Source organism: Lithobates pipiens, unplaced genomic scaffold (genome assembly GCF_037356315.1).
Source record: "Lithobates pipiens isolate NorthernLeopardFrog02 unplaced genomic scaffold, aLitPip1_a1.2 Scaffold_18, whole genome shotgun sequence".
Lineage (NCBI taxonomy): Eukaryota > Metazoa > Chordata > Amphibia > Anura > Ranidae > Lithobates > Lithobates pipiens.
The window spans coordinates 119,134,351-119,147,502 of NW_027507758.1; the positions used below are offsets into that span (position 1 = coordinate 119,134,351).

The 13,152-nt window shown below is 43.0% G+C and overlaps 1 protein-coding gene across 5 annotated transcripts in view; it reads left to right on the forward strand.

Annotated features, from left to right (window-relative positions):
• VRK2 (VRK serine/threonine kinase 2) overlaps positions 1–13,152 on the forward strand; it is a 188,848-nt gene that overhangs the window by 34,828 nt on the left and 140,868 nt on the right. For all 5 annotated transcript variants that reach the window (XM_077486047.1, XM_077486051.1, XM_077486050.1 and 2 more), the window contains one exon: positions 1,868–1,960. In XM_077486047.1, the coding sequence (XP_077342173.1) occupies positions 1,868–1,960 (93 nt within the window). The remainder of the gene's footprint in view (positions 1–1,867; positions 1,961–13,152) is intronic.

Here is a 13,152-nt window from a genome sequence, read left to right on the forward strand (position 1 = left end):
GTAGAGAATAAATAGGAAGAACCCGAACAGGGAAAGTTGACAACCCTAATCACAAATGAGTATAATTAAGAAACTATCAAATCCCAAATATGTGCGTTGTCTGAGGAAAGCACCCAAACACTCCATGTAACCAGAATACCAATTGTAGAGTGATGGCTTACGATTTCATATGACATCCTCTCAGGAAGTGCCGATCAGTCAGCTACGGGGCCACTTAGTGGCACGATCTGTCACCGGCTGTGTCCACAGGACACAGCCAATGACTGATCAGAGTACCAACTCGCTGTTGGTACCATGCAACTGCCGTGATGAATCATAGCAGGTCACATGACAGTTGTAAACAATGGATGGCTTTCTTCTATGTCATCCAATGTGTACAACTGTGTTGCTATCTGTGATTGATCAATTTGATCACATGGTACCGACAGGGCCAATCATAGCACATCTGTACCATGTGATTAGCTTTGACCAACCACAGCTAATCACAACAAAACAGACTGAATCTGTTTCATTCAGTGAAATGCTTGCTTGTATATACTTTTATCAGTGTCCCACACCAGTTATATGATGACGCTGTACTGCACTGGTGACAGTATGCAAAAAAAAATAAAAAAAATTTTTTTTTTAATTTCTTAATTTTCCAAAAAATATGACAAAAATTACAAAAACAGCCATGCCGCTTGCTAAAAACCTTGGACTGACTACTTTCCAAAAAGGGGTCATTTGGGGGGTATTTCTACTGTCCTGCCATTTTAGGGTCTCAAATTAGATAAGCCAGTACATCAGAATTGATCAATGTTCAGATACATTTCATACTTTATGGACTCTATAACTTTCCTACAGACTAAATAATATACACTGATTTGGGGTTATCGTCACCAAAGAAATGTAGCAGAATACATTTTGGGCAAAATTTTATGAAGAACAATTATTCATTTGCAAGTTTTGTTTTTCATTTATTTAGCACAAAATAAAATCAGTGGGGATTAAATACCACCAAAAGAAAGCTGTATTTGTGTGAACCAAATGCTAAAAAATTGAGTTTGGGTACAGTGTTGCATGACTGCACATTTGTTATTCAAAGTGCAACAGCACTGAAAGCTGAAAATTGGCCTGGGCAGGAAGGAGGTAAAAGTGCCCAGTATTGAAGTGGTTAAATACACACACATACAGTAACTTTACTTAATTTATTTAATATCTCCAGGTTTACTTAATAAGGCAAAGCTGTATATTTAAAGTAAAGGGACCTGTAAGAACCAGTTATGTTTCACTTAAATTCGTTTTCTAGAAGTTTGAGCACAATGAACAATATTATTGCCTTTTGAGCTGGCTTATTAAATAAACTTGTATGTCTTTAAAACAGAATCCTGCACAAGAATACTTTTCTTAGCTGACCCATTATCACAGTGCATTTAGATGAAAATAAAAGCATTGCCTTTATTTCGGCATTGGTAGTGGGCTTACAAATGCTTTTTCAGGTCCTGGAGATGGGTGCACCTATAATAATCTAGGTACAACTCAGTCTGCACTTTTTTCAGAAAGCCTAACTATAGCTTCAGTAATTGATGCTGTAGTGATCTGCTCAGAAGCGGCTCATGAGGGTGATGCAGGAAAGTTGATCTCTTCCAGCAATTTTTCAATGTGTCATCTTGCTGGTATTTGGGGCACGTACCAGTGTGGAAATATCCTTAAAAAAACACAGTGTGAGGAAGATTCAAGTAAAGGTGAGTGGTATAGAGTCTCATCCTTAACAGGTTATTTTTTTCTGTCCTTATTTTCATTTTGATTTCTAAATTTCTTTTGACTATGCTTTATGTGCTAAAGTTTTAAATTGTTTTAACTGGACTGGTTATTCCTTGTATTTCAGTTGAATGTCCTAGAATACATACATGAACACGAGTATGTGCATGGTGATATAAAAGCAGGAAATATTCTCTGTCACTTAACAGATCCCAGCAAGGTAAAAATGATTGCTTCGTTGCACTCTACTCTGTCGGTGTTTGCACAAATCCTTTCCATGTATGACGATGATCATCACAGTTATAATTGTATTACTAAAACAATAATTTTTTTCACATCCTTTTGAATGACACCGGAAGCCTTAAACATTCATATTACACTGCAACCTACAGGAGGAACAGACACTTGCAACAAAAAAAAACTTAGCTAGAATAGTTTAACTCTGCTCACAACCAACATGCCTCAGTTTTTGCTAGTGGCCTTCAGGAACTGGACGTGTTTTCTTCAGCTCTGCTGTTTGTTTGAAAGATTTTTCAACTATAAGTAGCTGCTGGTAAATTCATTGTGGCTAGCTTAATCCTGGCCATCACCAGTTTATATTGATGTTCTCTTTGCGACAGCCCCGTATTTCTGGAAGTTTCTCCAATCACCTACAGCTGCTGTTGATTCAGGCTAGATATGACAATACTGGACAGCTCTCTAGTTAGCCAATAGGGATGGGTCGAACTCACCCCTGTTCGGTTCGCATCCGAACTTTCAAACACTGCGACAGTTCAGACCCGAATAACAAACCCCATTAAAGTCAATGGGATCCGAACATCATAAATCCAAAGTGCCCATTTTAAAGGCTTATATGCAAGTAATTTGGCATGCAATGGTTATAGGGGTCCGGGTCCTGTCCTGGGGGATATGTATCAATAAAATAAAAAGTTTGGGAAAAACTTCATTTTTAACCACTTCCCGCCCGGGCTATAGCAAATTGACAGCCGGGCGGTAGTTCAGTTATCCTGACTGGGCGTCATATGACGTCCTTTAGGATAACAGCCGCTGGGCACCCATGGGGGTGCGCATCGCGGCGATCGGTGGTGCGTGTGTGTCAGTCTGACACACCGCTACACCGATCTCGGTAAAGAGTTTTCGATGGAGGCTCTTTACCATGTGATCAGCCATGTCCAATCACGGATGATCACGATGTAAATAGGAAGAGCCGTTGATCAGCTTTACCTCACTCGTGTCTGTCAGACGAGTAGAAGAGAGCCGATCGGCGGCTCTCCTCACGGGGGGGGGTCTGCGCTGATTGTTTATCAGCACAGCCCCCCTCGGATGACCACACTGGACCACCAGGGACGCAACTAGGACCACCAGGGAAGGGGCAACATGTGGATGGCCAAGTATGTACCCCATGCCCATCCACATGTTCAAATGCCCAATCTGTGCCAATCAATGCCCACAAATGGGCACTGACACCAGTATGTACTAAAAGACAACAGTGATGACCAGCAATGCCACCCATCAGTGCCACCCATCAGTGTCCATCCATGCCCATCAGTGTCGCATACGAGTGCCACCTCATTGGTGCCCATCAATGCCGCCTTATCAGTGCTCGTCAGTGCAGCCCTATCAGTGGCCATCATTGAAGGAGAAAATGTACTTATTTACAAAAAATTTTAACTGAAAAAAAAAAGGTTTTCTTTGTTTCAAAATTTTCAGTCTATTTTTGTTTGTTGCACAAAAAATAAAAATCGGAGAGGTGATAAAATACCACCAAAAGAAAGCTCTATTGGTGGGAACAAAATGCTAAAATAAATTTTGTTTGGGTACAATGTCACATGACCGCACAATTGTCATTCAAATTGTGGCAGCGCTGAAAGCTGAAAATTGGCTTAGGCAGGAAGGTGTCTAAGTGCCTGGTATTGAAGTGGTTAAATGAGCATTGATTTTTTTTTTTGTAAGTGAAAGCATAAAAATGAAAAATTCCTTCCAATATAGTGCCTGGGTGGTCCCCTTAGTCTACCTGTAAAGTGGCAGATCTGTACCATGCCTAGAATCTGCTGCAGCAATAATTGTATTTATAAAGCCAAAAAAATGAAATTTTCCCTGCAAGCTGCCTTTATTTTGCTCAGCAACAGTTGGGGAGCCAGTGTGTATGATGAGGCCACAATGTAGTACACTGGGAACAAGATTAGAGATTTTTTGGATACATTCTGGTGTCACTTTCACTTTGGATAGAAGTAACGGGTACGTAAAAACTGGTATTTGGGTGTCAGTGGTGCCTTCTCACCATAAACCTATAGAGGTACTCTTGATGAAAGCAAGAATTGGCCTTGCTGTAAAAAAATATATGATAAGATATGCACCTGTCAAACAGGTGCTGAAAAATTGGTCTTTGGGTGTTAATTGTGCCCATGAAACCTATACCAAAAACATTCTTCAAGATGAAATGATTGAATAACCTCAAAGCTAGACAGTCTCGAGGGCCTGCAGAGATTCCACACCCCAAAAAGACTTAATCAGTGACATCGGCATCAGGGGCTTCATAGCTGGTAATCCAGGACTGATTAATTCTTATAAAAGTCAAACGGAGTCTGTGGACAGATGCATTCTATGATCAGTAACAAAACCCCCTGCAGCACTGAATGCTCGTTCTGAAAGCACGCTGGATGCAGGGCAGCCCAAAAACTCAATAGCATACTGGGCAAGTTCTGGCCAGCGGTCTATTCTCATGACCCAGTAAGTCGGTGGATCGTCAGCTGGAAAGCTCTCCTTCTCTATTTTAGCCCCGAGGTAATCGTCCACCATGTGATGCAGATGGGATGTGGAAGCTGACAGCCCTGGGCGGTGAGGACTAAAATTCCAAAATGCCTCACTTAGGCAGACACTTTCTCCAGCGCTCCTCTTTTGACCAGCAAAAGACTCAAAACGTTTTCCACCACACTGTAACCTACTGTAGTCAGGAAAATGTTCAATAAAATCCTCTTTAACATGTCCTCAAGAGATTTTATCTTCTGCACTCTGTGGGATGACTTCTGAGACCTTCACCTTATGACGGTGGTCAAGGAGGGTTGCCAACCAGTAATCATCCTTCTCCTTTATGCAATGTATTCTCGGGTCCCTTTGCAGCCTTTTGAAGCATGAGGTTGCCCATGTGCCTCAAATTTGCTGAGGCTTGAGAAGCAGACTCCTCTGGGTCACTCAGGATGACAGCATCTGGAACTCCTTCCTCCCAGCCATGTACTACTCCCAGGGATCCGGGGGTTGAAAAGGCAACACTAACAGATTGACGCATGTCTTCCTCTTCTTCAAAGCCTATGAAAGTGCCAGAATCCTCCTCCCCCCCCCCCCCCTCTCTCCTCCTGTGTGTTCTGTGGAATGATGGTGTCTGGATAAAGTGGGCCTTGAGAGGAAAGGAAGTCTTCCGCTTTCTCCTGCTGCTCTGCTTCCAGTGCCCTGTACCTAATGCCACACACAGTCTGCTAAAGCAAGAACACGGCAGGGATTGTGTCACTGATGCATGCACTGTCACTGCTCACCATCCTTGTGGCCTCCTCAAATGGTGACAATACAGTGCATGCATCCTTAATGATCAGCCATTGGAGTGGGGAAAAATGCCAAGGCTGCCTGAGCCTGTCGTTGTGCTGTACTGGCACAGGTACTTTTCTGCATGTATAGCAGAGTACTGCCCTCTGGGAATGCTGCAGCGGCTATACATGCAGCAAAGTTGACTTCCACCTGGTGGGGATGTCACAAATCAGGCAGTTTACAGGCAGGTGGAAATCCCACTGAATTTCAGCCAACCGAGCACTGGCTGTTTATGACCGCCTGAAATGGCTACAGGCTCTTCTGGCCTGCTTTAGTACATCTTGCAACCCTGGGTACTTAAGAAATACTGCACCACCAAATTGAGGACATGTTCCAGGCATGGCACATGTGTCAACTTTCCCAGTCTAAAGGCAGACAGGAGGTTTGAGCCATTATCAGTCACCACCATTCCTGGCTCCAGCTGGTGTGGTGTGAACCTCCTCTGGGCCTGTCCCTGCAGAGTTGCAAGAATCTCTGCTCTGGTATGGTTCCTGTCCCCTAAACACACCAGCTGAAGCACTGCATGGCACCTTTTAACCTGACTCTGGGAATAGCCCTTTGAACACTTAGTGGATACCTGATGTTCATAGGACAATTCTGCAGAGGAGGGCCTGGAGGTGGAGGAGGAGTAGGGGGTAGAGCTCACAGGTCTGGCATCATTATCATCGCCACCAGCTGTATGGAGATGTGGGGGCACAACAAGCTGCAGCACCGAGCCCTGTCCTGCATCCTTTCGAGTTGTAAGCAGCATTACCCAGTGTGCTGTGAATGAAAGATATCATCTCTGCCCATGCTTGCTGGACCACGTGTCAGCAGTAAGGTGGATTTTATGTCTGACTGCCTTGCCCAGGGATGCCAGAACATTCCCTTCTGTGTGATGGTAGAGAGATGGAATGGACTTGCGTGAAAAGTAGTAGCGACTGACAACCTGCCATTGTGGTACAGCACATTGTGCGAATTCACGGAAGGGGACAGAATCAACCAGGTTGAAAGGCAGAAGTTGTAGAGCCAACAACTTTGACAAACTTGCATTCAGACGCTGGGCATGTGGGGGGCAGGGACTGTATTTATTTTTCCCACTGCAGCAGATAGGGCAGAGAAATGTGCTGGCTACAGTCTACAGCTGGTGGTGTGCTGCTAGGACCTGGGACACCCTGTGCTATACCATCATCCTTATCAGTGGAGGCTGATGAAAGGTAATGACTCTGTATTGCAGGGGCAGACTGAAGTGGTTGAAGAGGAGGAGGGACAGATCTGTGCCCCTTTTGTGTGGTTTTTAGCTGCTCTTGCCAACGGGCTGAATAGTAGGACGTTAAAGTGGTTGTAAACCCTTACAAACCACTTTGACTTACAGGTAAGCCTAGATTAAGGCTTACCTGTAGGTCCAAGAAATATCTCCCAAACCTATACGGTTTAGGAGATATTTGCCCGAAGACGGGCACCGCTATCTACGGTGCGCAGGCGCACTGAGCGGGGCATCATCGATGACGGCAATGCCGCAAGTCTCGGCTCCGTGCGCATGCGCGGGAGTGACGTCATCGCTGCTCCAGCGAATCACAGCGCCGGAGCAGCGAGACCCACGGAGACCCACCAAGAAGATGGACGCTCGGAACTACAGGGGACAGCGGTGACTTCGCTGGCTCCTGTGTCAGGTAAGTGACACATAATGGGCTACTATGCGATGCATAGTAGTCCATTATGCTTTGCCTTTACAGGGAATGAAAGAGGAAGTAAACTCATCAGGGTTTACTTCCTCTTTAAATGACTTGTTAGGCATGTGGTACATGAACAGTTGGTGTGTTTGCCACATTTGATGTGCCTGAGACAGTTTGCAGATAGCAACAGTGCGATCTGCTGCAGATGTGCTGAAAAAGGCCCAGGCAGCTGAGCTTTGGGGAGTGGGCTGGGAGATGACAGCTGCAGAATGTGATGGAATAGAGTGGCTGCTCTCTACTCTTTCTTGATGTCGGCCTCCTTGGGGTTGTTCCACCTCACCTTCAGTTTCCTACTCTGGTGTATGGCACCCAAGTCACATCCGTGATCTCATCATAATCATCTCCATAATTACCACTGGAGACAATTTGGGAATACGCCGCGGCTTGGGGAACACGAATGCCAATTTGTCTACCAGTGTTGTTCCCTCTCTCTAGGCTCATGTTCCTGTCATCCGCAATCTCAGAACCAACATCTGAATCCAGTAATGGCTGTGCATTATCAAGGAGCAAGTGGCTGAGGCTGTGGTCAGATAACTCAGCTGACTCCTCAATGTCTGATGTTGGTGCTATGGTGGGAATAGATGTGGACAAGGAGGCAGGTTTATCCACTCTGGCAACTGCAGGGAACTGAACACTTATCTCTGCTTGCGTGACAGAGGATCAGGATGAGGAAGGTTTAGTAAACCAGCCCACCAACTCCTCTGCATGCTGTGGCTGGATAGAACAGGCAAACTCACTAAACAGAGGAAATAATGCCCTGCCTGAGGACTGACCACCTTGTCCACCTTTGCCTGTGGACACATTCATTGCTGCACCCTTACAGTGCCAAGGGAACATCTGCCTTTCCTTGTCCTCCCAGACATTATTGAAAGGGAGGGCGCGGTGCTTATAAGCAAATGTAAAGAAGAAGTTGAAATCTGTACATAGATGCGCTTTAATCAATGTAAAGAGGTGTTTGGTGCACTTTAACCACTTCAGCCCCGGACCAATTGTCAGCCTAAGGACCAGAGGTCTTTTTACAATTTTGCACTGCACTGCTTTAACTGGTAATTGAGCGGTCATGCAATGTTGTACCCAAACTAAATTTGTGTCCTTTTCTTCCCACAAATAGAGCTTTCTTTTGATGGTATTTGATTGCCTCTGCGATTTTTATTTTTTGCGATATAAATGGAAAAAGACAAAAAATTTTGAGGAAAAAAATATATTTTCTACTTTTTGTTATAAGAAAAATCGAATAAACTCAATTTTAGTCATACATTTAGGGCAAAATGTATTCAGCCACAAGTCCTTAGTAAAAAAAATGTCAACAAGCGTATATTTATTGGTTTGCGCAAAAGTTATAGCGTCTACAAACTAGAGTACATTTTCTGGAATTTACACAGCTTTTAATTTATGACTGCCTATCTCATTTCTTGAGGTGCTAAAATGGCAGGGCAGTACAACCCCCCCCCCCAAATGACCCCATTTTGGAAAGTAGACACCCCAAGGAAATTGCTGAGGGGCATGTTGAGTCCATGTGAATATTTTTTTTTTTTTGTCCCAAGTGATTGAATAATGACACAAAAAAAAAAAAAAGTTTACAAAAAGTTGTCACTAAATGATATATTGCTCACACATGCCATAGTTATATGTGGAATTGCACCCCAAAATATATTCTGCTGCTTCTCCTGAGTACGGGGATACCACATATGTGGGACTTTTTGGGAGTCTATCCGCGTACGGCACCCCGAAAACCAATTACTGCCTTCAGGATTTCTAAGGGTGCAAATTTTTGATTTCACTCCTCACTACCTATCACAGTTTCGAAGGCCATAAAATACCAAAATAGCACAAACCCCCCTCCCCCCCCAAATGACCCCATTTTGGAAAGTAGACACCCCAAGCTATTTACTAGTGAAATTACACCCCAAAATAAATTCTGCTGCTTCTCCCGAGTACGGGGATACCACATGTGGGGGACTTTTTGGGAGCCTAGCCACGTACGGGACCCCGAAAGCCAAGCACTGCCTTCAGGATTTAAATATAAAACGCTACCAAAAAAACCTGTTAGCGATCGCAGGGATCAGGCCTGACTCTGCGAATGCTGCAGTTATGTGTTTAGTGTTTTGTAAGTGACAGTGATCAATCGATACTGCACTTGGGTGGGCTGGGCGGAGGGGCAAAACGCAGGTGCCAGCGGGTATCTGGGCTGATCCCGCTAACAATGCGTTTGGAACCCTAAACTGCTGGGGACGCTAGTATAGATCTGATCAGATCAGATATTGATCTGTTCAGATTCCATACCACTGTGGGAGGTTTATGCTTTGCGCGTGGGTGTTAGCGGTACTGGCACTAACCTAGCGCTGCCTGGGGCGACGCAGACCCTGACCCTAAAACCTAATTGATATCACCCGCTGGGTGATCAGGGGGTTAAACCTTTATTGGGTAATAAATGGTGGGTGCCCTGATGCTATAAAAAGCAAACTAACTAACCAGAGTCACCCGTAACACTTATACGGTGATCACTGGTGAAAGAGTTAACTAGGGGTAATCAGGGGGTTAAAACCATTATTTGGTAGTATATAGGGGTACCTAGAGCTATAAAAACCTGGCGGTGAACCTAAAAAAAATAACTAGCTAACTAGCGGCACCAGCGACACTAATGCAGCGATCAGAAAAAAGATCACTTGGTCACACTGGCAAAAGGGGGTGAAAGGGTTAACTCTAGGGGCAATCAGGGGGTTAAACCTTTATTGGGGGGGTAGGGGGCTACCCTGGACCTAACACTAACTGCCCTGACAGTTTTTACTGTCATAACTGACACTAAATGCAGTGATCAGTAAATAAATGATCACTGCAATCAGTGACACTGTGACTGGGAGTGGGGATCGGGGGGTGATCGGGGGGGGGGGGATTTGTGTGCCTATGTGTACCTACATGTCAGTGTAGTGTTTGGTGCACTTACTTTCTGTGTTCTCCTCGCAGTCCGGTCAAAAAGACCGTCCCGAGGAGAATGACATCACTTCCTCCCTGCCTGTGTTTACAATACACAGCAGGGTTAGCTTCTCATTCGCCAGGAGCGATCAAGAGGGGATGACCAGAAACCAACGGCCATCCCCTCATCCCGGATCGCTCCTGAAGTGAAACGGACCTCCGCATCCAGCGAGAGGGGGTCCGATCGGACTCCCCACCCACTGGAAGGCAAGCACATACATGTACGTGCTTGTGCCTGTCGGTACCATCGTGCTGACGTACATTGCTATGCGGCGGTCCTTAAGTGGTTAACCTTGTCTACTTTAACACTGTGAACTACATAACGCTCTACCCCATATGATATGTAGACGAGACGTGAAGGGGGGGGGGGGGTTTGTAGCCGTAACACACTTTCTGCCTTATTCCCCATACACACAGTCGGAAATTCAGATGGAAAAAGTCCAATCGGATTATGTTGACGGAAAATCCGATCGTGTGGGCTCTATCGGACTTTTTCTGCCACAATTTCCGATGGAAAAAGTTTGAGAGCTGGATCTAAAATTTTCCGACAACAAAATCCGATATGACTTTTTCCGATCGTGTGTAGAGAATTCCGACGCACAAAGTGCCACACATGCTCAGAATTTTTTTTGGAGATGGACGATAATGGCTACTGGCCTCTACATAGTCCCATCGTATGTTTTGTATGTCACCTCGTTCCGAACTATCGGATTTTCCAACAATTGGATCAGATTTGTGCGACCGTGTATATGCAAGACAAGTTGCAGCCAAAATTAGATGGATTTTGTGGTCGGAATATCCGACCGTGTGTATGGGGCATTAGAGTTATACTGTACACTGTCCTTAATGGAAACAGTAGAGTGAGTGAGCATCATCATCCAAGGACAGGAAATATGTTGATGGCTGAAACACCAGATGGGAAAAATTGAAATAGCCTGAAAAAAGGAAAATGAATGTAGCCATAGCATCTTGGGACTTGAAAGCTAAAATATATACATTTTTATTGTTGGGTTTTGATCCCCTAGTCCAGCTGAAATTTCAAATCAGGATTCCAAGAGGGGTGCGTTATTTGGCTAGTAAATTTTAGCGGAAACAGGCAGTTTGCCTGAGTGACAGTAAAATGCTTGCCACACACTATACGAAAAATCGTTCAAACGCGTTTTTTACAATAAGGAACACTTTGACTTTGAGAGCAAATGTTAGTGCCATCATGTAATAATCGAATTTTGAACTACTAAAATTTCAGTGGACATAAATATTTAGTTTTTCCTCTGTTTTGTCACATATGGGCAGGGTGACCAATACTATTTTTACCAGACAAGAAAAACAATAACCTTTTCAATTTATCGTTCCTTCGGCAGAAGTTTTCCAACCCGTTTCTTTCATTTTTATTTTTAATTTTTTTTTTTGTGGGCTCTGAAAAGTCAAAAAAACTATTTTTTGTGTGTGCCCACTGGACGAAAAATGAACAAACGGTACAAATTACAGTTTTTCAAACAATTTTTCTTCTAGGGTATGGGCACCATAATTTTTTATTTATTTTTTCTGCACAAAGCTGCTATCTGAAGCTAGAAAGGTGCTGAATGTTTGTATATCGAAGACCAGGAAGTGTGTTCCGATGTGCCCCCCGTGTTTCTATTATAAAGACCGAAGGATGGATTTGTTTTATGTTTAATCAAAGACAGGTTTGCATAAGCAGACTGTTTTTTGTAATTGATATAACTATAAATAATAATGGCAATAATATATTAAGAGAAAAGGTGTGATTGCAAAAAAAAACATGAAACATGAAAAACAAAATAGGATTTTTACATATTGTAGAAAGAAAAAAAAAGTTCAACACATGCCTTCCGCTGATGTACTATGGTGGAATTAGATATATCTGCAGAGCCTGAAATTTTCGGCTGACTCCTTCATTTACTTTATTTCATCTGCCTTCAGGCTTCTTACGGTGTGAATATACAAGTCTATTTTTAGCTGAAGTGCTACTTTCCAAGTTTACAGGCGCTAGGTTTTTTTTTTTTTTTACTCCTCTGTTCTTTCGGCTCCTGAAAGTGTTATGCAGATTAGCATAGATTAACCAATATGATTCTCCATAAAGCATGCTGCACTGTATAATGCCATTGGTTTACTTACAATGGGAGATGATTTATTTTCAAGCAAGAAAACCATACATTGCTATTTTAACATGTTTTAACATATTTTAGCAAATAAAATGAGCTGCTTTGAATATGCAGCTGCTATGGAGATTTGAATGGGAATGAAAACATTGCCTTTTTTTCCTTCTCTGGTTTTATCATTTTGTGACTCTCTTTCACATTTTCTTTCTATTTTATTTTCTATTGTGAGGAGCACACCCAACAGTAAACAGTATTTTAGTTAAAATCAGGTAAGCAATTTGCATGGAACAATTTAGGAATGGTATCTGTGGTAAACAATGATTAACCTCATAAAGAGAGCTGCAAGGTACATTCTTTATGGAGGTAGCACCTCATTATAGCTTTATTAGGGAGAGAATAGTGTTTGCTCTGCAGAAAAAAAACATAGGATACAAATTTACACAGATATGTCTTCAAAATGTTGCATGTGATGGGGAACGGGAAACTGCGTTCGTTATGGAGTGATTATGATATTTGGAATCGCATACAGTGATTCAGGTATATGAAAAATAGGACGTTACCGGGCTGATCTCTACTTGTTGTGATCCAGTCATTTATTTATGTGTATTAACCACTTAAGCCCCAGAAGATTTTACCCCCTTCCAGACCAGAGCACTTTTTACAATTGGTAATTGCACGGTCATGCAATGCTGTACCCAAGTGAAATTTGCTTCCTTTTTTTCCCCACAAATAGTTTTATTTTGGTTGTATTTGCTCACCTCTGCGGTTTTTGCTTTTTGCTCTATAAATAAAAAAAGTGTCAATTTTGAAAAAAACAAAAAACATTTTTTACTTTTTGCTATAATTAATAAATATCCCCAGAAATGTTTTTTAAAAAAAACTAATTTCTTCTTCAGTTTAGGCCAATATATATTCTTCTACATATTTTTGGTAGAAAAAAATTGCACTTGCTGGCCACGTGTGTACATGTGCTCGTAAGTTTACATACCCTGGCAGAATTAGATTTCTTGGCCATTTTTCAGAGA